The sequence below is a fragment of the Fistularia commersonii genome, chromosome 29 (genome assembly GCF_037954325.1).
Source record: "Fistularia commersonii isolate RoL2024-O1a breed Wild chromosome 29, RoL_Fcom_v1.0, whole genome shotgun sequence".
NCBI classification, from domain to species: Eukaryota; Metazoa; Chordata; class Actinopteri; order Syngnathiformes; family Fistulariidae; genus Fistularia; species Fistularia commersonii.
In genome coordinates, this window is record NC_141312.1 from 11,622,017 (window position 1) to 11,648,646 (window position 26,630).

A 26,630-nucleotide genomic window follows, 5' to 3' on the forward strand; every position below is an offset into this window, starting at 1 on the left:
CTTCATTCATCAGCTGTGGTGACTAATATAAACAGGGGAATATATCATCTGAGGACAGACGAAAGGCCAAGAGATAAAGACACAGGAAGGACAGAGATAGGGATGATGCTTCAGAAACTAAAATAAAACAAAAGTGTATTGCATATATTATTTAGAATCAAGTATTGCACGCCAAATTGCAAAGATAGTCCATTGTAAATAGATCCCACTTCATATACTTGGAAAATGTATATCCCCATGGCAAAATTCATTACAAATAACTGTTCACTCTCTCATTCACACATCTGGGCAATTTTCTGCTTTCATTTGCAATTCTGATTGCATCATGTCTATAGCTTCTTCTTTGTTTATATATGTTGGCACGGAGTTGATGGTGGGGGGGGGGGGGGCAGAGCATACAGTAGATGTGTGAGGGAGTGAGGAGGAGGGAAGTGGGAGCCCAGAGCTCACTGGGGTGTCAAACCCATTTAAGAAAAGGTGAAGCTCCGTAGCAAACTCAGGGCCACCTTCGGCTCTAGGCGAAGGTCCCACCAAACCTTCCTAGTTTTAATCTGCTCCATCATGGACTCAACTTTCACCATATGGTTGAGTTTTGTCTCCATCAGTTTCTTCCTCAGCTACTTCTGGACGGCCCTGAGGGTCTGGTGTCCCTTAGCCATGAAGGCTCTCTTCTTCTTGTTAAGAAGGCCTGTGATGTCCTTGTTGATCCATGGCTTATCGTTATTGAAACAACAGACCTTTTTTGACGGGACTGTGTTGTCCTTTGCAGAATTTGATGTAGTCTGTTATGCAATGGGAGAATCCCTCGATGTTGTCACCAAAGTCCCTTTCAAAAAGGCTCCAGTTGGTGACATTGAAGCACTCCTGCAATGCCTCCTCTGTGGCTTTGGACCAGATCTTGACAGACCTGGTGCTGCCGTTTCACCACCGGTGTGTAGGCAGTGTCCAGTAGTACCAGGTTATGGTCTGAGTTGCCCAGAGGGGAGAGAGTGGAAGAGTTGTATGCATACCTCACGATGGCACACAAGATGTCCAGGGTTTTATTTCCTCTTGTTGCACAGTCTAAGTATTGAGTGAAGGTGGCGCAAACGGGAGCGAAGGGGACGTGGTTGAAGTCCCTGCTGACCAGGGTGAGAGCTGGGGTGGCATGTCTGCAGGTCCGTGACCACCAAGTGGATGACGTCATCGGTCCTGGCTGCGGACACAGATGGGGGAACGTAAATGAGCACCAGGGTGGAGTGTGAAAACTCACGGGGGAGGTAGTCGTGGTTAAGTCCTACTGCCTTCCGCCTAACCTTAACCCAATGATTTTGCCGGGGTTGTACCATTTCTTTTTGACGGCAAGCCGTCCTCTCTTCTTGCCGCTCCGCCTCCCCCTATCCGCGCGTATCAGCATGAAGCTAAGCAGATCTATGGCTCTGTCTGGTATGTTCACCTGTAGCCAGGTCTCTGTGAATGCTGGCTGTGGATGAGGGCTGCCACTTAGTCGGATTTGTTGGCAGGTATCTGATCATATTCGCCAGAGGCAGTCACTGATTCCTACAATCTGACAACAGTTAATCTTAGTTGTGATATTTCTCATCATGGTGTACAGCAACACTGTTTCAATGTTGTTATGGGACTGCCAGTCTTGTGTATGAATGTACCCCTTTATTAGCTTGAGTGCTGCCACAGTAAGATCTAAGGCTTTCATTAACTTTTAAAAGACTCCCAATAGTATTTAAAAGACCATTTTAAAAGACTCCATAGCTGACAGCAGACAGTATGGACACTCAGCTATCACGACATCCTATTCTGGCACTGTTGAGTTTGGTTGGTCAGCTTGTGTCTGACAGAAACATCAACTTGGCAGAAATTGAGGTTGATGTTTTAGATTAGACCTTGGTTAACCCAAGAGAAACATTCAGAAAAAGTTCATTTTGGGGTATTTGCCGGTTTTTGCTTGCCATTCTGCTTCTTCTTGCGTTCATGCCATTGGCAAGATTTTGCCAACTTTATGACAGCAAACAAGAACATTTTCTGCGGTCTGATGTTTTCAGAGGTGCTCCTCATGTGGTATCTTCCAAGTTTCCTTTGCATCTGGTCCTGGAATTCAGCTGTCTCAAAACAATCCATGATAATGGAAAAGATATTCTACAATCAACATCTTCAAAATTTTATGTCACAAAAAAGTGAAGTATCTCTATGTGACAGAAACCTGGTTTCTGATTTCTCAAATGAAATAAATCTTGGGGAATGACTGAGATACAAAGGGAGGAAAAATGCTCATATTGCCTCGTCAGCATTTCAACAAATGGCATATTCTGAAATCACGTCTTCTATGTCAACCATACGTTAACTCAGGCCACCACGCAAATCCAACAGCCTCTTCTAACAATGGAGTAGGCTGCCATGCTCAAAGACAAAATCTTCCAGGGCCTGTAGTTTATCATTGTGGTGTAATTGCATTTTAAACTGATCTTTATTTCAAATGTGATTTGAGGTAGTCTTCTGAAAGGCCTTAGACTGTAGGCAGGGTAGGAGGAAGAGGATTGTCGTGCCGCTCGGGAGTCACATGACTAATTGTATCCGTTGCAGGGTGTACGGGGTACCAGCCAAAGTCATTCCAGTACCACTTTCACTCCATCCCTCACCCTCCTCTCTTTCTCAACATTTGCATAACTTAGAGTTCTTAAGCTCATTGCTTGCGTGCATTTTTATGTGGATGCAGGAGTGCCAGGACCTTGTGACTGCATCTTTGTTGTGTCCAGAGCACCGTCTCCTGTCACTAACCATGTCCCTCTTGTGTTGCTTTTTCCTCAGAGACTATGGCTCGAAGCGTAAGTCGGGTAAGTCACCTGTTTTCGCTTTCTCTCATTCCTTGATGCTAATCTCATTTCACTTCACTCTGCTCTTGTTATCAGTGTGTATACTCATTAAATCTACATGACAAATGTCATACTCTCTTTTGACTTATCCTGCCACCAGACACAGATATTATGTTTTCCATTGTTTCTCTTTTTGGTTGGGCTCAGACAGATGTCAGGCTCTCCCACTCTGTCTCTAGATGTGTTTTGAAGACAAGGATGGGCTTTCAGAATCGCCTCATATTCTTCAGTAAAGTAGAGCATCCTGTAAAAAGAAGCACCATCCTTCCATTCTGACAACAGAGATAGAAGTTAGAGCTAAAGAAACAGGATCTGCAGGTGACCTTCATAGCAGGACATTCTAGTTACTAAAGTAGTAAGACATTGAAGAAAAAGAAGAATGAAGAAATACTTTCAACGTTATGATAAAACATGTTCTGCAACAGACTTTGAATCATTCCTGTCAGTCCTTTTTTGATGTTCTTTCAAATAAACTCAAGGCTATAAAATAAGCCCGTATTCACTTTATCCAGCATGTTAATTCAATTCAATAAACCATAGCAAAACTGCCGTTTTTACCCGAAGGACTATTCAGTAATTTGATGCAGTCAAAGGGTATGAGCCTTGTTAGTCCTCGTTGGTACTGTATGGCTCTTAGAGGGAATTACATGCAGTATAGCTGCTTAACAAAAGCACTGGCACATGTGAGTCACTGAAGCATGCATCTCTGAAACCTATATTCTAAAGATTGGTTGATGGGAAGACATCACTCACACCTCTTATGGTTTTTGCGAGAAAAAAAAACAGGAAATTGTGAAAAATGGAGAGAATTACCCAAGTCATTTGTATGCCTCTGTCTTGGTATTTAATTGGCTTTAAGTGTCTGGAGCTTGGAATTTGTTTTAGTGGTGTTTGTGCAAATTTCAGTAGTTGATAGATTCCACATTCACCACACAGTTCCACTTTATTAAACAAAATTCTGGTGAGACAATTTTTGGACTATAAACACAGAAATGGTATTATACACCAAGAAAAATCGGTCTGTTCCAGCCCCAATGAAAGCTCATTACAAATTCAATTACATCTACTGGTATATTCAATATATTTTCTTTTTTTTTTCCTCCACTGTTGCTCTGTTTTATTTCCTCTGTGTTGCTTCAGTCTTTGAAACATAATGTTTATTAATATGTATCATAACTGCCATTTTGCTACTGAACTAACCCGGTGATGCCTCACGATTTGGAGTAATGTGTGATTATTTTGGGCCCAGCTGTTGTCTTAAAGGCTATTTTTGTCAATGTTGGATACTTAATGTGCGGATCAGAATCACCGTGGACTAAAATGCTTGCAGATGACATGATCTGTAGTGAGAGCAGGGAGGGACCAGGTGGTGGAAAATCTCGAAAGTTTGAGGTATGCCCTTGAAAGGAGAGGACTGACTACACGTGCGTGAATGAAAGTGGAACGGTGATGTTACAGGCAATAGTGATAAAGAAGGTGAAGGATTTAAGTACTTAGGGTCAACAGTTCAGAGCAACTTGGAACTTGTGGAAAAGAGCTGAAGAAATGCATTCAAGCCGGTAGGAATGAGTGGAGGAGAGTGTCTGTCAGTTGTAATGTACAAAAAAAGAGTGTCAGCCAGAATAAAAGGAAAGATGTACAAGATGGCGGTGAGACCAGCTGTGGTGTAGGGTTTAGAGACAGTGTCATTGATGGAAAGACGGGAGACAGAGCTGGAGGTAACACAGATAAAAATATTGAGGTTCTCTTTGGAAGTGACAAGGGCAATAGGACAAGGAATTATTCCATCTTAGGGACAGCACATGTCAGATATTTTGGAGAGAAGGTCAGAGGGGCCTGACTGAGATGGTTTGGACATGTACAGAGGAGGGTAAGCGAATATACTGGTAAGAGAGAGTGGTAAATTTGGAGCTGCCAGGTTTTTGTAGCCTTTTGTATTTTTGGGAAGAGGATTGCGACTTTGTATGTTGCTTATTGGACAGAGGTAATTGGTGTGGTTGGCACTTTTGCCTCGTAACATGAAGGACCCTGGTTCAATTCTCGCAGAGAGCTTTTCTGTGTGGAGTTTGAAGGGGCTTCCACCAGGTTTTCCGCCCACAGTCCAAAACCATGCTGAAGGTGAATTGGAAAAATTGCCCTCCTGTGTGGATGAGAGAGTGGATGGTTATTTGTCTCATATGAGGCCCTGTGATTGACTGCACCAGGATTCACCCTACATCTCCACCAATTAGCTGCGATGAGCTCCAGCATAAAAAAGATAATGGATGGATAATTCATTTGGTGAAACTGGGATGTTGTTTCTAGCATTAACAATGGACAGCCAAAATAAAGTTAAATCATCCACGCACACATTTATTTGGCCAGCCATCAATCTTAAAATACATGCTGCGTCATATTGTACCTAAGGTGTTTGAACTTCCTGTCATGTCCTGGGTCCATAGAGTAAGGATTTGTCAGGTGTTCTTCAACTAACGTCAAACCCATGGCTACTTAAATGATGAAAAAATGATATGACTAAAAGTCTTGTGATTCTCTTGTGAGGCTTGTGAAGTCTTTCAAAATATGGCTAGATGAAATTAGATTGATTTGATCATTTTGTAGCTTTGACATTCAACCAGACCCCTCCGCTACACAATAACATTGCCGTGGGTCAAAGGACAAGGCTATGCAAATCAAAGCTTTGTCTGAAGATGGCAGTATAAGCTACATTCACATCTCTACATGTTGCTATAACAGTAGAATAAGAGGAGACTGCAAACTGGACGCTGATTGTTGCCTTTGCAGGCAATGTATCTCAGATTTGAGCAGGATGCACTCCATTTGAGAAGGCTCATGTCCTGTTTAGCACCCAGCCAACAACAATCAACTCCTGCTGCTCTTCCAGACTTTCAAAATGTTACTCCAACACATTGAATTTTTGATGGGGGCTTGATGATACTTACAGAGAATAGAATTAAGGAATTTTTTTAGGGATGTGGGCTAATATTTACATGCATTGTCATCATTAGTCCCTTAAGGAGTCACCACAGGGAGTCTGTTTTCTCCATCTAATCCTGTTCTCTGCCTCCTCTTTATTAGTCTTTCTAGTTTGGAAATTGACGGTGTGATGCTCAATGTTATTAGTGGCTATGCCCCGCAGGTAGGATGTGAGTTCGAGGCGAAGGAGAAGCTCTGAAATTAACTAGAAGAAGTGATGCAGAATATACCCAGAGATGAGAGAGTGGTAATTGGTGCAGACTTAAATAGGCATGTAGGTGAAGGCAATAGAGGGGATGAAGAATTGATGGGCAGATTTGGTATACAGGATAGGAACGCAGAGGGACAGATGGTGGTAGATTTTGAAAAAAATTGGAAATGGTTGTAGTGAACATCTTTTTTCCAGGAAAGACAGGAACATAGGGTAATTTATAAGACTGGAGGTAGGAGCATGCAGGTAGACTACATCTTGTTTAGATGAGGTAACCCGACTGCAAAGTAGTTGTAGGTGGAAGTGTAGCCAGACAGCATAGGATGCTAGTTTGTAGGATGACTCTGGTGACAAGGAAGATCAAGAGGACAAAGGCAGGGCAGAGGACAAAGTGGTGGAAACTGAAAAGGGACGAGTATTGTATGGCTTTTAGGGTGAAGTTAAAAGAGGCTCTGGGTGGTCAGGGAGAGCTTTCCGGATGATTGGACAACAACAGATAGTGTTATTAGGGAGACAGGGAGGAAAGTACTTGGTGTCTCATCTGGAAGGAAAGTAGATAAGGAGACTTGGTGGTGGAACGAGGAAGTGCAGGAGCACATACAGAGAAAGCGGTTAGCAAAGAAGTGGGGTACTGAGAGGACTGAAGAGAGCAGACAGTGTACAGGGAGATACAACGTAAGGACAGTAAGGAGGGAGAGAATGATCTATACAGGTTGGCGAAACAGAGATAAAGCTGGACAGGGTGTACAACATGTCTGGGTGATTAAGGATAGAGAAGAAAATGTATTAACAGATTGCTAGAAGAGTGGTGGGAGGATGGAAAGAGTACTTTGAAGAGCTGATGAATGTGGAAAATGAAAGACAGGCAAGGGTAGAAGAGGTGACAATTTTAGACCACAAAGAAGCAGAGATTAGTAAAAGTGAATTGAGGAAGACATTGAAGAGAATGAAGAGTTGAAAGGAAGTGGGTCCTGATGATACCTGATTGGAGGTGTGGAAGTGTCTAGGAGAGGCAGCAGTAGAGTTTCTGACTAGATTATTCAACAGCATCTTAGAGAGGAAGAAGATGCCCGAAAAATGCAGACAAAGTGTGATTATTCCCATTTTTAAGACAAAGTACGATGTGCAGAATTGCGGTAAATATAGAGGGATAAATTTGATGAGGCATACAATGAAGTTATGGGAAAGAGTAATGGAAGACTTGACTGAGAGCAGAGTCAGCGTTTGCGAATAGCATATTGGCTTCATGCCTAGAAAGTGTACTACAGATGCAGTATTTGCTTTGAAAATGCTAATAGAGAAGTACAGAGAAGATCAGAGGGAGCTGCATTGTGTTTTTGTAGACCTACAAATATGACAGGTTGCCAAGAGAGGAACTCTGGTATGGTATGAGGAAATCTGTAGTGGCAGAGAAGTATGTTAGAGTGGTGTAGGACATGTATGCTAGCTGTGAGACAGTGGTGCGGTGTGCTGAAGCATAACAGAGAAGTTCGAGGTGCAGGTTAGACTCCACCAGGGATCAGCTCTTAGCCCGTTCTCTGCAGTGGTGATGGACAGGCTGACAGATGTGGTTAGACAGAAATATCCATGGACCATGATGTTTGCGGATGACATTGTGATCTGTAGTGAGAGCAGACAACAGGTGGAGGAAAATCTAGAGAGGTGGAGGTATGCTCTGAAAAGGAGAGGAATGAAAGTTAGCTGCAGCAAGACAGATTATATTTGTGTGAATTAGAGGAACTCAGGTGGAACTGTGAGGCTACAGGGAGTGGAGATCAAGAAGTTGGAGGATTTCAGGTACTTGGGGTCAACAGTCAGGTGCAACGGAGAGTGTGGCGAAGAAGTGAAGAGACGGGTTCAAGCAGGTTGGAATGGGTGGAGAAAAGTGTCAGGGGTACTATGCGATAGAATACTATCAGCCAGAGTGAAAGGAAAGGTGTACAAGACAGTGGTGAGACCAGTGATGCTGTATGGCCACCATATCCAGCTTGTGCGCATTAAGATGTTTGAGTGCAACTTGGTGTGCTCACAAAGTGCAGGTGCAAGGATGAGTGCAATTTAAGTGGCAGTAGACTTTACATGTGCAAGGAGAAGAGGCCTGCACAACCCAACTCTCGGTGCCAATAACTGAATGGGCACCAGTGGAAATTGGGCTGCTATGGGAAAAGGAAGGAGGGAGGTGTGTACGTAAGCAGAGAGAGAACATGAAAGAGTCTTGAACTGAATGTAAGAACTTTGAAAGTTGGGACTATGACATGTCAGATGAGAGAGTTTGATGACATGATGCAGAGGAGGAATTTTGATGTGATGTGTCTAGCAAGGCTAGAACTTTAGGAGTAGGATTAAAGGTTCTCTGCAGGTAAAAAGAGTGTCAGATAGAGTGTGAAGCTAGAAATTGAAGGAATGATGCTCAGTGTTGTTAGTGGTTCAGCTCCGCAGGTGGGATGTCAGTTAAGGGAGAAGGAAAAAAGAATATTCCTCGAGGTTGAGAGAATGGCAATTGGAGCAGTCTTCAACGGACATCTTGGTGCAGTCACTAAAGGTAATGACGACATGATGGGCATGTTGGTATCCAGGATCAGAACAGAGGCAGAGACAGAGGATTGTAGATTTTGCAAAGATGATTGAAATAGCTGTTATGAATATTTTCTTCCAGAAGAGGCAGGATCATGGAGTAACTTATAAAAGTGGAGGTAAGAGCAAAAAGGTTGACTATGTCATGTATGGATGATGTGATCTGAAGTAGACTGCAATGTAGTGGTAGGTGACGGTGTAGCCAGACAGCAGAAAATGGTAAGTTTGTAGGATAACTCTTGGCAAGGATGAAGAAGAGGACAAGGACAGAGCAGAGGATTTACTGGATGAAAGTTGAAAAATGAGGAGTGTTATGTGGTTTTCAGGGAGGAGGTAAGACAGGCTTGGGGAGCTTTAAGATGACAAAACGATTGCTGCGTATGTGATCAGGAGGGAAGCTAGAAAAGTACTTTGTGTGTCACCTCGAAAGAAAGTAAAGAAGAAGACTATGTGGGCAAATTGGCTGGGGTTGCGTTATGCATCCACTAAATGGCAAATTCTTGTTTGCTATGATGATGGGTAGACTGACAGATGGGGTCAGGCAGCTATTCCCTGTGATGTTTGCAAATGACATTGTAATCTATAGTGAGGGCAGGAAGAGAATCTAGAGAGACAGACCAGAAAAGTAGAGGAATTCATGTGTGTGAATGAGAGGGACGCAAGTGGAACAGCAAGGATACAGGCAGCAGAGATAAAGAAGGTGGAGGATGTGAAATACCTGTCCAGAGCAATGGAGAGTTTCGAGAAGAAGTTAATAAATGTGTGCAAGCCGGCTGGAATGGGTGGAAAAAAGTGTCAGGGGTAATGTGCAATATAACAGTACCAGCCAGAATGAAAAAAAAGTGTACAAGATTGTCTTGTCTTGTATGGTTTTACAGTACAGTGGCGTTGAAGAAAAGACAGAGTGGAGAGCCAGAGGTAGCAGAGATGAACATGTTGAGGTTCTTCTTGGGAAAGACAAGGATGGACAGGATCAGGAATAAGTTCATCATAGGGACAGTGCATGTTAGATATTTCTGAAGTAAGGTCAGAGAGGCCAAATGTAGATTGTTTGTACATGTGCAGAGGAGGGATAACGAATATTTTGGTAGAAGGATGCCAAGGTTGAAAGTGCCATGCAGGATGCCTGGAGCAAGATCAAAGATAAAATTTTTGGACATGACAACATGAAGTTACTTAGTATGAGAGAAGAAGATACAGAGAATAAGGTTACAGGAGTTAGGATTAGAGAAATGGCTGACGCCCCTCTCAGGCATTCCAGGAGGTGGAGGCCAAAGGAAAGCAGGAGGTAGCAGGTCGGGGATCATTGGAGAGAAATATTATTGATTCTGAGGGATACTATGGGGTTGTGTTTGATCTATACAGTATAAAAACCTGGGCTTCTTCATATGATTTTTTCATGCCCTCAGATACACTTGACTCAGTTCGGTGAGCTTAAGAACACATATTTACCTCTGCTCCCTGCATCTGTGGAATATCATTCCCAGATGGTTTGGCCCCAAAGAAACTCAAAGGACTTGTTTGCCAAGCATTAGTTGAGATGACGGTTTACCTTTCTCCTGCATGCTGTCAAACTAAATAATCTTTCTTTTTTCTTTTTCTCCTCTCTCTCTCTTCCACACTTGCAGTTTGGATGTACGGCTTTACAGACAGCCCAAGGAAAGAGGCCTCAGGTAGCATTGTGTGTCTACGTCAACATATTGAATATACTAATCCTGTTGTGCTTGTAGGATACTGACCCTCTAGCTGCATTCCGTTTATTCTTTTTTTGAAGTTAATTTCTTTTCACACCTCAGATTTACCTCTGCATCTGTGTCTCTTTTATGTTGTGTCATCACCTTCTTCTTAAGCCATCTGCTCAAATTCAAACAGTCCATCGCTAGTGTGAGCATTCCCTCAAGCTCTGTGGACCTACAGGTCCACAGAGCAGCTGCACCCAGGGCCAGAAGGGCTAAAACCTTAATCCTAAATCTTCAGGTGGCAAACAGGCTTAAGCCAAGCCCACAAAGCACAACTTGCAAACTCATCTGAGACAACATGAACGTGAAAAACTCCAACCTATGGCGACTGGAACTTTTCTTTGCTATGAAATTTTGTTTTTGTGACAAATGACGAGGAGAGGCTCAATTACATGAAAATAATGGCTCCAAAAAGGAACTATTTAGAATAAAGGGGCACAGTTGGAGGAGAATACCTGCAATAGGTCTCAAGAAACTAGATATGCAAATGTCACTAAGGTTTACTTCAATGGCTAATAGCTGGTAGTGTTACAGTATAAATATATCCCTCAGCGACAATCAGGACATAGTGAGGAATAGAATATGTAGTGCAGTGTACTGGCAGTAGCTGTTTCTGATGTTGAAATGATCTCACTGAAAGATGAGAAGAAACTCATTTTGATGTAAAGGGATGGTTTAGATTTTAATTTTTTAGATCAACTCATAAAGGATTATGAAGGTAAAGTAAAGGTAAAGTAAACTTCTTTCTCTCTCCCTGTTTTCACCTGTATATTTAAGAATATTTACATTACATTGCGTTAATGCCATATTTGTCTTTCATCCATTTTTTAAAAGCATATTTTAATTTTACAGGGCACATAGTATTTCACCATATACCAATAGTATATGCAATCGTATATATAATAGTATATAGTTTTTTTCCTCTTAAGGCATGGGAGCCATTGGAGCCTTTTCATGCTCATCCTGTCAGAACAGTGTTCTATTGGGCCCAACTCCTGATCTTGATTAGTTCCTTCATATCAGACACAGTCTTCCTTTTGCTGTGAGCTTGTTTTTCTTTACATTTTGTCTTTTAATTATGCCGTCTGGTGAAATCACTCAATATTACCAAAAGCTGAATACCTTACAAGGTCCCTCAGTGCTTCACTGGTTCTTACGATTGAAATGCTAGACAGTGAATATTATCTCAGTCACAGATGCTTTTAAGAAAACAAAAATATGGATGAAAACTTGACACATGGGCAGTGCCTTCCTTTATTTTAGAAATAATAAATGTCTAGTCAGTATTGATTCATGACACTTCAATGAGACAAGGGAAGCTGAAACAAATGATATGTGCGGTATCTAAAACCGGATGTCACAAGTGCAGTAAAATTTAGCCCAACCATATTAAGTAAACCCTGTGTATTTCTTTCTTTAAATGTAAATAAACACATAAAAAGTCTTCAGGAATGCTGAACATTACCAGTTATTTCAAGAGAGATTTTCGAACTGGTTATTGGTAAATCCTCATATCCTACCCATCTATGATGAGATACTTTGCTGTGATTGGCCTAGGAGGATATAGCCATTAGAAATAAGACTGAAGGAGGAGGATGGGACTGAGATCTGTTTAGAAGTTGTATTCTCACTCTATTTATATTGTCGTTTGGTTCTGGTTGTGTATTTTCACCCTCACTGTTTCATTCTGTTGTCCCTTCTTATCCCTGACGTTGTTGCTGCTGTCTATTCGTGGATGTCTTGCTATCATCAGTATTCTAATGTCTCAATTAATATTTATATTCATATTTATTTTTTTTCTAATTTTTGACATTATATTTGTTACACTGCTGTGACAAAAGCATTTCCTCTATGGGGATCAGTAGAATTTGGTTATTTTATACTTCAATAACAAGTCATCTCCCATCACTGTGACTATCTAACGTCTGAATTCATATCAAGAGATACTTTAGATTAATATTGAAAACAATGATTGTTAATACACTATCAGTATTGTTTCCTTCATATTGCCCAGCTCTTAGACTATGGGTGTCCTGTGTGCTGAAATGCTTCATTTCAGTTGCTGTTGAGAAAGTTATCTATCGCTCTCTGCTGGATTATCAGACAGTTGATGACTGTCTTTCTTTGACTAAGGCCTCCTAAGACACTTACGGCAAAATAAGATGTATATATGCGCTCCCTCCAGCGGGTCAGTAAGAACTGCTACAGTTCATATTTGCTGTGAATGTAGAATATTTGTGCTGAAAAGGTTAAAATCCAGGGATGAAAGAGAGAAAACAGAGAGGCCAAACCCCAAGGGAAACGCTTTCTCTTTTGTTTCACATAAACATGGACCCAGCCTCTTTCACTGTGTCTCTCCCTCTCCTGCAGCCCTTCATATGTTTCTATTTAAGGCCAGCATTGCTAACTACCATGATTGGTGCACGCCCCCCCGAACTCTCTGTCCAACGGCTGACTTCTAAAAGTAGCGGAGGGGAGGCCTTTCCTCTCAACCACATTGTTGATTTTCCACAGGGAAACTTTGCCATTCTTCCACTCATTTGCTCCCTCGTCACCCCTCAGACGTTCCCTTTCTTTTTTGCTGTTTTTCCTCCAGATTTGGGCTATGGATGTCCTTTAGGTTGCAGATTTGCCCTCTGCAAACAGTTTATACTCTTTTTTGTTGTGATCCTTTCTGATGTTACTCAATCCTTTGCACTTGGCCAGGGGTCACCTCAGCTACATGGCCACAAGTTTGGGACCATGCCGTCAATTTGTGAGCTTGCATTCTGATTGGTCGAGATGGAATAGTGGCAACAGGCTGCAAGTGTCAGCCGATGGCAGCCTATTGGGCTTGTAGGAGGAGGGGTGTAGTCAGCCCGATGCCGGGGGCCACGGCAGGTAGCTGGCTGACAGCATGTTTCTTCCCCTCAGGGATTGACAGCCTGGAACCCATGATGCTGGAGCAATATGTAGCTGTGGCCAACTACGAGCGACAGGAGAACTCCGAGATCAGCCTCAAGGCTGGCGAGACAGTGGATGTAATTGAGAAGAGCGAAAGTGGTAGGTGCCACAATTCATTGTGTTGACAAGCAGAAGCAGCCCAACAGAACATGAGTAACATATCCTGTGAAAAGATTGATTGATTCTATCTGTTTCCAACTTCACCACAGTGGGGGGGAAATTAGGAGGTGCATAAGCACATGTTTGATTTCCTATGTGTCCTGTAAAGCTTGAAAAACCTCATGAAAAACCTATTTGCTCAATATTATGTCTTATCTTTTTTTTATTACAGTTTAATAAATGTATGTTATAGATCATATACAATTCTGGTATAGAAATGCTTTTATTAATTAATTTATTTATTGGGGAAATTAGGAGGTGCATAAGTACATGTTTGATTTCCTATGTGTCCTGTAAAGCTTGAAAAACCTCATGAAAAACCTATTTGCTCAATATTATGTCTTATCTTTTTTTATTACAGTTTAATAAATGTATGTTATAGATCATATACAATTCTGGTATAGAAATGCTTTTATTAATTAATTTATTTATTTGTTAAGCATTTAGTTGCTCATTTTTTTCTCTTTTTGTTGATCCATGTAATGAATGGACTAACTAGTATAGCTCAAGATCACATATGTACACACTGCCTTAATAATGACAGATTTTCTGTTCTCAAGTTGGTTTTCTATCTCAACAAGTTACGGAAAAGCCCTTGAAAACAGTCCAACCTCACTCCTCACTTTGCTGTCTCCCCTCATTTTACTTTCAGACAGCTGTAGTGTCAGTATTCGATACAACAACCCAACCACATTGTGAACAACATAACACTGAGCTCTGACATTTGTCAGAATAAGATTAAAGAGCTATTTCCTTCAATGAACAGCTGCCACATAGCAGCAGAACTGAATGTTCAGGATTGTGTTACTACCGTGAATACAGATTGTAGTACTGCTTATTGATCATGAAAAGACCCAATCAGAGGAAAGAAACTGTCAGTCAATTGAGACTTGATGATATTTCACTCTGTAATATTTCATGAACATTTCATAGACATATTATTATCCATTATCACAATTATTATTATCAAAATTATTATCATTAGTGTCAGTTAATGTTGCTGATGTGAAACATTTATGTGTTACGTTTACCATTTAAAGGAATGATCAGTTTCCTTGTTTTTTCGTTATCTATATGCCAAAGAGGATGCCACAATTATGTTCGCATTTATTTGATTTTTGTTTAACTAAATGGCAGAACATATAATAGAACCATTTCATCCCATTACCAATGACTTAATAGCAAGGGTCACCGTCTAAAAATCTGTGTCAAAAAAAGGAATATTTTTTGGCAAAAATATGCAAATTTTTCTAGAATTTCCAAATGATTTTGAGAATTGTGCTAAATGAAAAGGCAATTGCATTATGGAGTGTGTATCTGGTGCTAATTTGTCATCAGTCATAATTTTCATATAATCAGTCACTTTACACAGTCAAAATGACAAATGGAATTCAGTCATTTAGCATCAGTTCACAATCTGAACTCTGATTGGATATTAGTTTGTTACTCAGAATAATGTAAGATTTTGCTTTGATTCACAACAATCACAGGAATGGACACAACAGTTGAAATCTGTGCATGCTTAATGCTAGTAGAGGTTCTTCCAAGTAATACAACATAAATTCCCCGAGGACGGCACAAACCACTGTTCTCGGCTCTGGATAAATGCACAGGATTGTGTCAGGGAGGGCAAACCAACTCAAGTGAAACTAAATGTGCAAATCAAACTGACTACCGTACCGGATCAGTCCAGATCCAGGTCAACAACGACCCCTCCGGGTGTTGATAACCTACTGGCCCCCAGTAGAAATTGGGCTAGAATGGGTCAACACAAGAGAGGAGGAAGGTGTGTTCATAAGCAGAGAGTGAAGAGGAATGGCAAGAGTCTGGGACTGAAAGTCAGCAATTTGAACATTGGGACGATGACAGGAAAACTTTGTTGAGTCAGTTGACATCATGCTGAGAGGGAAAGTGGATACACTGTGTGTCCAGTAGACCAATCGGAGTATTGCAAGGTTAGAAGCTTAGGAGAGGATTATCCAGGTGTTCTTCAATGGAATCACCAGTTTTAGGGCTGGGCTGTAGAAAAGAGGTGAAGAAACATTTTCAAGCAGGTTGTAACAGGGGAAGAAAAGTGTCAGGGGTAATGTAGAACAAGTGTATCGTCCAGAATGAAAGGTAATATGTAGAAGACAGTGGTGAGACCAGCGACATTATATGGTTTAGAAACACCGGCACTGAGGAAACGACAGGAGCAAGAGCTAAAGGGATATGTATAAGTGTATCATAAATATATTGTGGAGACCTGGGGTTCAGCAAGACAATAATTGAGGTCAAGGATAAATTGCTCTTTAGAAGATGGCTTTAACTTAACAGAAAACATACAGTGGAATCCCAGCGTGTGTCTCACTCTAAGTGCAGACAATTAGCCTGAGGGTGTACTCCCCCTGTTATGGTAACTAACGGTGCAGGTTAGTGTCACACATCAAACAAAACATTTTACAATCATTCAACTATGGAGTTCTTTAACATAGAGCGAAGAGAAGCTCCCAACAGTCATCATCATCATTCGCTAAGGATTCTGGGGTTCTGCTGGCCAGTCCCTGCCCCTCGCTACATAGCCCCCACCAAGCAGGTTAGCTATCCTCAGCTACCTTAGCCTTCAAAGTGGTTTGGGGTCCTACGGCATCGGCGAGGTTGACTTCAGGTCAGAAGGGGGTATCCAAACTTGCCTGGAGTAGAGGTTGGTACGGGTCAAGTCTGTCTCAGTGCAGGACTACCATGCGACTCCTTTGCATTAGTCTCACTCTATACACAACAGTACATGGCCCAACCCAGTGGCTCATCAGCTTGGGGGAGAGGCCCCTTTTCCTCACCAGGCTGTAGACCCACATCAGGGCCCTAGGAGTGAAATCCTCTCCACAAGAGTGCACGTCATAGGCCTGTTTCTGTTTGGACCCCGCCTCTGTGAGAGCTTGCCTGGTTAACTTGTGCACCCCCTTGAGTCGTTCTCGAATATGGTACAGGTAATCCAAGCCAGGTCTGCCCCTCCACTTCAGGTTCAGAAAGAGGCCCAAAGGCCAGGTCCACAGGCGTGCTTAGTTCCCTCCCAAGTGCCGTGGGGGTGCACTTAGTGGACTCCTGGACTGCTGACTGATAAGCCCACAGGACCAGTTGTAAGTGCAGATCCCAATCTCGCTGCTGCTTACTGGTCAGAGTCTCCAGTTGGGTGGCCAGGGTTCGATTAAACCACTCAACCAATGTGTCACTCTGAGAGTGTAGTGGTGTTGTTGGGGTTTTCTTGATCCCCAGGCTCCAGCAGACCTTGCTGAACACCTGGGCCTCAAAGTTCCTCCCCTGGTTCTCCCCTGGTTGCTATGCAGCTCCTCCGGCACCCCAAAGCAGCAGAATATCTGGTTCACCAAATGCCCTGCCATGATGATGGCGCTCCAGTCAGGAACTGCAAATGCTTCTGGCCATTTGATGAAATAGTCCATTCCAACCAGGATGTAGCGGCTCCCTCGATTTTTAACTGGGAAGGGACCCAGGATGTTGACAGCTACATGGTCCATGGGGTTGCCCACATGATACTGCTGCAAGGGAGCGTGGGAGCACTGTGCTGGTCCCCTCTGGCTGGTGCAAACGTCACAACGGTGGACAAAAAGCTCTACATCCTGGCGGTATCTGGGCCAGTAGAATTGGGATAGAAGCCGCTGGAGCGTTTTGGTGACCCCAAAGTGACCTGCCCCCACTGAACCATGGACCAATCAGAGTACCTGTTGTCTTAGCTTGCGAGGTATCAAGAGCTGGAGGAGGTCATGGTTGCCTGCGGGGGTTTTCCAGCAGGGGTGGAGGAGGCCTTCACAAGTTAAGATGTTGGTCCATTGCGAAGAAAAAGCCTTGGTCTCCGTATCAAGCATTAAAACCACTGGCCCTGCTGGTCACTGACGAGCTTCCACCCACTGCCGCACATGGGAGAGAGCAGGGTCATTGTCCTGGTCCTCCTGAAGCTGCTTGGGCTCGAAGCTCCCAATGTCGGTGGCTGCGGAGGGGCCCAGGGGATCTTCAATGTTGCTGTCTAGGGTGTCATCGCCAGTTGTCACATCTCACAGGGCTGCAACTATCTGAATCCCTTCTACCCGTACCTCCGAACACTGACAATGTCAGCACAAGTCCTCCCAGCAGGGCTGTCGGGACAGTGCATCTGCATTATTGTGTTGATGACCCCCCCGGTGGCGAATGTCGAAATTATAGTCTTGTAAGGCCTCCAGCCACCTAACCAGTTGGCCTTTAGGCTCTCTGAAATTAAGTAGCCACCTTAAGGAAGCATGGTCAGTACGTAGGAGGAACTTTTCACCATAAAAATACAGGTGGAAGCAGTGGAGTGCCAGAACCACAGCCAAAAGCTCCCGACGAGTAACGTAGTAGTTCCTCTCAGGACAGCTAAGGGAACAGCTATAGTACGCAATGACCTGCTCTCCTTGTTCCCCTTCCTGGGACAGCAGTGTGCCAAGACCCACATTACTTGCGTCTGTGTCCACAATGAAGGATTGTCGCAGGTCAGGAAAAGCCAAAACAGGGGCCCTGATAAGTGCTGATTTCAACTGGGAGAATGCATGGGCAAAGTCCTCACTCCACTGAAACGCCCTCCCCTTCTGGGTCTGTTCATGCATGGGGTCGCCAGTGGTAGCAAAATCCTTAACAAACCGATGGTAGTAGGAGGCCAGGCCCAAAAAACTACGCAATTCACCAACACTTTGTGAAACAAGCCAGTCCCTTATGGCTGCTATCTTTGCTGGGTCAGTGGTTACTCCAGCTGCACTCACCACATGGCCCAAAAGAGATGTCTCTCACTGGAATAAGTTGGACTTCTTCGGGTTAAGGCGGAGGCCAGCCTGGCGAATGGCAAGGAAAAGGTACTTAAGATTGTCCAAGGCCCCCTTGATGTCTGCAGAATGGACAAGAAGGTCTTCTGGATAGACCACAAACTTACCCCGAGGAATATGGTCCAAGACCCTCTCCGTGAGATACAAAGGTGGCTAGTGCATTTCAAAGACCAAAGGGCATCACCCTAAACTGCCACAGTCCTTGGCCTATGGACTTGGCCTATGGAGAACACAGCCTTGGAGTGTGCCTCTGGCACCAACTCCACTTGCCAATAGTCACTCCTTAGGTCAAGGGCATTGAACCAGCTGGACCCTGTTATGTAGTCCAGAGCATCGTCCACCTGTGGCAGTGGATATGAATCTTAGCCGGTGACTTTGTTCAATACACGGTAGTCCACACAAAAATGCCAGGATTTGTCCTTTTTCCTGACGAGATCCACGGGGACCGTCCAGGGGCTGGTCGAGGGCTCGATAATCCCAGCCTCCAACATCTTCCTTTATTTTCCCTTCAGCTGCAGCCTGCTTGGCTTTAATGTCTGGGGCTGAGACAAATGTGATGCACCCCTCCAGTGTCACTTTCATGCTGGACTAAATTGGTCGGGGTACAGTCCTCACCTGTGGCTGTGAAAATATCAGAAAATGTATCCAGGAGTTTCCATAATTGGTATTTCTGACCCGTCTCCAAACACCCTCAGCTCTGGCAGAACAAGTCATCGATCTCCTGCCTAGTCTCAGCGGATGATGGCTCCGGGGTTGCTGGATTACTTACTCAGATGACCAGTGTTGAGGTTGTTGCTCCTTGGGCTGGAGATGGGGTTCGATGCAGTCCGTCTTCACCAGGAGAATGGAGTGTAATGGCTTCCACACCCAGGTATAGTGTTTCCCCGGGTAAATCAACCACAGTCCCCCATTTATTTTAGAAGATCGAGGCCAATGATACGGGATCCTGAATTCTCACTAGTCAAAATTTATGTTCAGTGCAGCTGGAGGCAGCAGTCACTGGGAGGACCTTCCATCCCAGCATCTTGGTGTGCCGACCCGTGGCAGTGGTGATGCTGTGGTGGGTGCGTTTCCAACCCCCACATACAGGATCAGTAGTGTCAGGAAGGACCCCAGGCTGGATCTGCAAGATGGTTGACCCTGTGTCCATCAGAGCCTGGCACTGGATATCATCGATGTTCCAGTCCACATACAGTTCTTGGGCTTGGCCAATACGGCCCAGCTGCGGTACTCGGCTCCTTGGTGCGGGGGCTGGACAGTTGCGTGCCACATGGCCTGTCTCTTCGCACCGAAAACACTCCTCTGTCAGCCGTTGATCAGCTGCCTTTGCTCTCCGTCGTGAAGGTTGCAGGGTTCCCCTTGAGGCCTGACAGTTTGCACCTTCATCCTCACTCTTTCACCTTCCATCCGAGGTAGATGATAGTTTGTAGTTGGTCTGCTGCTGCCCATCCTAGATGAAAATCCCAACACCTGTTCCACTCTTTCGTCTTCCCCTAGAGCTTCCGCCAAGGTCTTGGGAGCGTGCAAACTGATATGCTTTTTAAAGGTGGGGAGGTCGAAGCCCCTAAACAAAAGCGTGGAGGGCCAGCTCATCCTGTCCAGTAGCTTCAAAGGTCGGATATACTTGGCGGTCATAAGTCTGGAGATCTGCTGCATAAGCCTCCAAGTTCTCCCCCCGTCTCCTCTGGCAGGTGGAGAGCTGGTTCCTAGCATCCCCAGAGAAGAGCAAGCAACCAAACTGTTGGTGCAGAGCCCTTTCTATGGCCTGGAAACTGAACCATTGCTGTGCATGGAGGTTGGTAAGGATATTGTTGGGCCTTATCCTCCAGGGTTAAGGGCAACCTGGGTGGCTGTTTCCTCCGGGACCAGTTGTTGAACTGGGCCACCATCCACACTTGAATGAGGTATGTCTGTGGGGGCTCCTCCCCATTGTAGCAGGGTAGCTTGGTCACACCCCGCTGGGAGGTAGCTTGAGCTTCCAGGGCTGATGACATGTTCCCAGCCATGGTCATGTCTGCTGCCAAGGATGATGAATGGCTTGTGGGGCATTTTCCCAGCATTATGGCAAATCAGACCCCTTGATCAATGTCCAGTCTCCGGGGACTGTTCCTGGCATCCCCTAAGATACTCTCCACTCTAACAGGACCTACTGAAGTTATGGTGAGGATGTAATATCATCCACTTTTCTGAACCTGATTATCATTTTGCAGTCCTAATCCTGACATCTTTGACCGGAGGTTTAGGACAGCAGCTATCAATGTCAAGGATAAATTGCTATTTAGAGGATAACACCCTTTGGAAACCCAGGGCGTCTCTCTCAGCACTAACAGTTAGCCTGAGGGTGCACTCCCCTGTTACGGTAACTAACAGCGCAGTTGAGTGTCACACTTTCAAACACAACATTTTACAATCATTTAACCATTTAGTTCTTTACATAGAACCAAGAGAAGCTCCCAACAATCATCATCATCATCATTCCCAAAGGATTCTGGGGTTCTGCTGGCCAGTCCCTTCCCCATGCTACAATATCCCCATGCATACATATGTGTATGTATATCATATAGCTATCATATCCCTTCGATATCATATCAAAGGGATATCTATATGTGTATGTATGCCATATATACATATATATATATATCATACCAAAGGGATATGATATATATATATATATATATATATATCACATATCATATGTGTTTATCGAGGAGAGTAGATATTGGTAGAAGGATGCTTGGATTGGAACTACCAGTCTGGAAGCCTAGATGAAGACCAAAGAGGATATTTATGGATGTAATGAGAAGGGGAAATGAAGTTGGTTGATATGGAAGAGAATAGCATCAGACAGAGGTAGATTATTGGCTGTGGTGACTCCCTGAAGGGAGCAGCCACAAGGAAAAGAAGAAGACTCTGACATTATTCACAGCTTCCATGCCGTGATTGACCAAGCATGATCAAATATTGGAAGAAACAACAAATTGATTCAAAGTCAATCACACACATTTGTTAAGTAATCTTTATTTTTTGGCCAGTGTGGCTCAGAGGGTCACAGTGGTCGTCTGTGATATCAAGCATTTCTGGTCTGATTCCGGCGCTTCCCTAGTCTGTCTAAGTGTTTTTTCACAAGACACTGAAGCGCTGACTGCTCCCCTGGCGCTGTTCAGTAGCTGCCTTCTGCGCATGGTTCATCCATGATGGGTTGAATGCAGGGGTCAAATTCCGCCAATGTCGAGCTGCATGTATAAAAGAATGTGACAGTAAAAGTCTTCCTTTCTAAATGACGAACTGGAATAGAAACACCCCGTTACAGCAAGCCTATTGGTGATTTCTTGGTTACCAGCAATACAAACCCATTCTCATGAAATCATATGCTTGAAAAAAAGAAACATTGACAAAACAAAGTGAAAGTCTTTGCAGTGGCAGCACAAAATAATTGTTGCACATGAGAAAAAAAAAATCATCTGTTTTAAGCTGTAATTATTGTGAAGTGTTTTATTCAGGCAATTCAAGGTGAATTGGGGTTTAGTTTCTACAGCAGCCACCCCCTTTAATCCACCCCTTCTTCTTTTACTCCTCTGTACTTTGCACCTGTAATTTTACAGCTAAAGAAATCTAAGTGTGATGCAGCTGTTGCAGATACCCTATCAGATATTTAGAGTATCTTATTTGACCTTTGGGCTGTGACGGTGTTTCAGAAAATAAACCATAAAGCTAGAAGAGATATTCTGGGAGTTGAGTGTTTAATTTTTTGGGTGTTTCATGTAGAGATGCAGTATGTTATCACTGTAAAAAAAATCCTACAGCTTGGAAAACTTGGAAACTACTACTGTCCTTATCTTTACTGATTTGGTATGTGGATATATGTTCAAATTTTCTTCGCCTGCACCTCAACAGTACAAGGCATGAGGTGATCTTCCTGCTTCTTCTCTGCATGACACTCACAGAAAGGGGAAAAAGAAATGGTTCATCGGAGTAGATGCTTTCAAGATTTGGATTCTTGTCAAGTTCGAATTTAAGGAAGTTGATTTCAGTTATTTAATTTTCCCAATTTATTTCTGGAATAATTACCACTTATTATTATCAATAATAACCACTGAGCTTGCCTGCCAATGAGGCTAATTCTTATGATTCTCTTGAAAATATTATCACATTCAACAAATCATAAATGTGAACCCAGTTCGGGGGGGGTGGTGGGGGGGGGGGGGTCATGGTGACTTGTTCCAAGATGCAAAATAAATTCCACCTCTTTCCTCAGGATGTCAAAAACAGTGTTGCAGGAGCTAGAGCAATTGTCTTTGGAAGCAAACCTTCCTGGTAAGATTTCCGGCTCTTCCTAGTGTGTCCAAGTCTTGTTGAGCGAGACACTGAACCCCTAACTGCTCCTCTGTTAGCCTCAATGGCTTCATCAACCAATTTCCCCTCTGGGATTTAGGCGGGGTACATCCTGGACTGGTGCCCAGTCAATCATAGGGCCACATATTTAGATAAACCATTCACTCATTCATTTGGGGCAATTTTCCCATTTTTTTCTAATTAACCTGAATGTTCTTGGACTGTGCTTTGGGAAGAAACCGGAGGAAACCCACACAGACACAGGGAGAACATGCAAACTCCACACAGAAAGGTCCCCTGATAAGAATCGAACCAGGGTCCTTTGTTCTTTGAGGCTGAAACGCTAACCACTGTATATTCAGCTATATGACATTCAGCTATTGAACATGGGTCTCAACCCACGCTGGAGGCTTTAGAGCAGCTAAAGAGCTTCACTCTCCTGTTGGAGCTGAGCTCAGACAATCTGGGAACGATGATGGCTCATAGCAGGTTGATCTTCAGGCTGAGCAGGGGTTGTCTTTATTGCAAAAACATATTTTGCTTCGACTGAGAATGGCCATTGTTTTAGAACATACTGTTGCTGTGTGTGTGTGTGTGTGTGTGTGTGTGTCTGTGTGTGTGTGTGTGTGTGTGTGTGTGTGTGTGTGTGTGTGTGTGTGTGTGTGTGTGTGTGTGTGTGTGTGTGACCGTCATGTAGAAGATCAATACAGGGATAAGGCCTGACTCCTCTGGACATGCTATTTAGTCAAAGCTGGTTATTGACAGCTCTCCCAATGGGTATCCCATTTCACTTGGAACAGGTCTACCTCATGAACAAAACCCCTATGGTTTATGAAAAGCCTTGGAAAAGACCTTGAAATCAGCTCTGATTTTCAAGGAAAATATACCAGGAAGGGGTTGGATGGCCTCTCCAAGACTCCATATAAACACTCCAAGACAAGCCTTGAAGTGTCTGAAAGCAATACTTGAAGCAAACCGGTGGAATCACAAAGCACCTACCCTGATAGGATGAAAGCTAAATTAAGCTAAATAATTAGCAATTCATAGTTTCCTCTATTAAAAGGCTGCAGTGACCAAAGAGCTAATTCACCTCCTATTGAAGTCAGCCTGTCTGAGAATAGCCATTTTGCATTCAGCCAGGCTCAAATCATTGCTACACTGTTTCTTAAAAATTCACAAATTTTGTCCGGTTCAGGTTTAAAATTGAGCTTGTCACGAAATCTGATTCGCTGCAGAAAACCAGAAGAATGGTTTTGCAGCCTTCTGACTGCGTCTCTCTCTCTCTCTCGCTCTGCATATCTATATATCTATATGATGCAGAGAAGGAAATTAGATATACTGTGTGTCCAGACCAGGTGGAAAGGCAGTAAGGCAAGAAGCTTAGGTGCAGGCTTTAAGTTGTACTATCATGGTACTGACAAGAATAGAAATGGAGTAGGAGTTATCATGAAGGAGTTTGTTAGCAATGTTCTGGGGGTGAAAAGAATGTCAGATAGATTTTAGATAGAGTCAGAAACTGGAAATTGAAGCGGTGATGCTTCATGGTGTTAGTGGCTAAGCCCCACAGGTGGGATGTGAATTTGAAGAGAAGGAGAAGTTCTGGAATGAGTTAGATGAAGTGATGCAGAATATCCCCAGAAATGAGTGAGTGGTAATTGGTGCAGACTGCAATGGTCATGTTGGTGAAGACAATAGAGGGGATGAAGAAGTGATGGGCAGATTTGGTATACAGGATAGGAATGCAGTGGGACAGATGGTGGTAGATTTTGCAAAAAGGATGGAAATGGCTTTAGTGAACACCTTTTTCCATAAAAACAGGAACATAGGGTAACTTATAAAACCGGAGGTAGGAGTACGCAGGTAGACCACATCTTGTATAGACGAGGTAACCTGAAAGAGATTAGTGACTACAAAGTAGTTGTAGGTGAGTGTGTAGCCAGACAGCATAGGATGGTGGTTTGTAGGATGACTGGTGACAAAGAAGATCAAGAGGACAAAAGCCAAGCAGAGGACAAAGTTTTGGAAGCTGAAAAGGGGTTTGTAGGGTTTTCAGGGCAGAGTTGAGAAAGGATCTGGGTGGTCAGGGGGAGCTTCCAGATGATTGGACAACAACAGCTAGTGTAATCAGGGAGACAGGTAGAAGAGTACTTGATGTGTCATCTAGACGGAATTTAGATAGGAAAAGGAACGTAGACTTGGTGGTGGAATGAGGAGGTGCAGGAGTATATACAGAGAAAGTGGTTAGCAAAGAAGTGGGATACTGAGAGGACTAAAGAGAACAGACAGGAGTACAGGGAGATCTTCTTCTTCTTCTTTTTCTCTCGGCTTTTCCCGTCAGGGGTCGCCACAGCAAGTCAACTTTCTCCATCTAACCCTATTCTCTGTATCCTCCTCTCTCACACCAACTACCTTCATATCTTCTCTCACTACGTCCATAAATCTCCTCTTTGGTCTTCCTCGAGACCCCTTGCCTGGCAGCTCCAATTCAATCATTCGTCTACCAATATATTCACCATCCCTCCTCTGTACATGACCGAACCATCTCAGTCTTGCTTCTCTGACCCTCTCTCCAAAACATCTAACATGTGCTGTTCCTCTGATAGACTCATTCCTGATCCTCTCCATCCTGGTCACTCCCAAAGAGAACCTCAACATCTTAATTTCTGCAACCTCTAGGTTTGCCTCCTGTCTTTTCGTCATTGTAACTGTTTCTAGTCCATAAAGCATCGCTGGTCTCACAACTGTCTTGTACACCTTTCCTTTTATTCTGGCTGAAAGTCGTCTATCATATAGTACTCCTGACACTTTTCTCCACCCATTCCAACCTGCTTGGACCCGTCTCTTCACCTCTTTTCCACACTCTCCGTTGCTCTGGACTGTTGACCCTAAGTACCTGAAATCCTCCAGCTTTTTGATCTCCACTCCCTGTAGCCTCACGGTTCCACCCGAGTTCCTCTCATTCACACACATATACTCTTTCTTGCTGCAACTAACCTTCATTCCTCTACTTTCCAGAGCATACCTCCACCTCTCTAGATTTTCCTCTACCTGTTGTCTGCTCTCACTACAGGTAAAGATAGAGGTAGCAAAGCCAAAACAAAGGGCGTACAATGACCTGTATGCTCGGTTGGATGTTCAAGGATGTACAACAGGTCTGGGTGATAAAAGATAGAGTGGGGTATGTATTGACAGATGCTATAAGAGTGGTAGGAAGATGGAAAGAGTGCTTTGAAGAGCTGATGAATGTGGGAAAATGAAAGAGAGGCAAGGGTAGAAGAGGTTACTATTGTAGACAACAAAGTAGCACATATTAGTAAAAGTGATGTGAGGAAGGCATTGAAGAGGATGAAGAGTGGAAAAGCAGTGAATGTGTGTCAATGAGAGGAACTCGGGTGGAACGGTGAGGCTACAGGGAGTGGAGATCAAGAAGCTTGTTGTTGTTGTTGTTCTATTTCTATTTCTATTTATTTTTATTTTTTTTTATAATTATAACTGTTACACAGCTCTGACAAGGTATTTCCCCCATGGGGATCAATAAAGTTTATCTTATCTTATCTTATCTTATCTTATCTTATCTTATCTTATCTTATCTTATCTTATCTTATCTTATCTTATCTTATCTTATCTTATCTTATCTTATCTACCACATCTATAGATGTGGACATCAGCAGGATGACAGGATAAATCACACACTCTTACATGATGAGATGATGTGTGTCATTCTCATGTTACTGGTAATGAAGATGCAAATTGAAACTTAAACTGCAGCTGGTTATAAGGCACCAACAATGATGTTCTATATTTAAGCCTCTTCTCTTTTATCCATTGTGCTGCTTACCCTGCAGAAAGATAGGAACGCTATTCAATATGTTGCCCTGAAAAGCTGCTCTGCATTCCAGCTCTCACTGCTCTCTGGGGGATGTGTTCCTATTTAGATGCTCTCAGGGAGAATGTTGCTATTACAGTCACATGGAGGATCCTTCCAACTGTCACATTTCTAACT

At 43.4% G+C, this 26,630-nt stretch overlaps 1 protein-coding gene across 2 annotated transcripts in view; it reads left to right on the forward strand.

Annotated features, from left to right (window-relative positions):
- The window catches only part of sh3pxd2aa (SH3 and PX domains 2Aa), a 134,962-nt gene that overhangs the window by 72,679 nt on the left and 35,653 nt on the right, over positions 1 to 26,630 (forward strand). The window contains exons 6-8 of one of the 2 annotated variants that reach the window (XM_086176724.1): positions 2,803 to 2,828; positions 10,257 to 10,301; positions 13,281 to 13,409. In XM_086176724.1, the coding sequence (XP_086032850.1) occupies positions 2,803 to 2,828; positions 10,257 to 10,301; positions 13,281 to 13,409 (200 nt within the window). The remainder of the gene's footprint in view (positions 1 to 2,802; positions 2,829 to 10,256; positions 10,302 to 13,280; positions 13,410 to 26,630) is intronic. The other variant, XM_086176725.1, reaches the window with a different exon arrangement.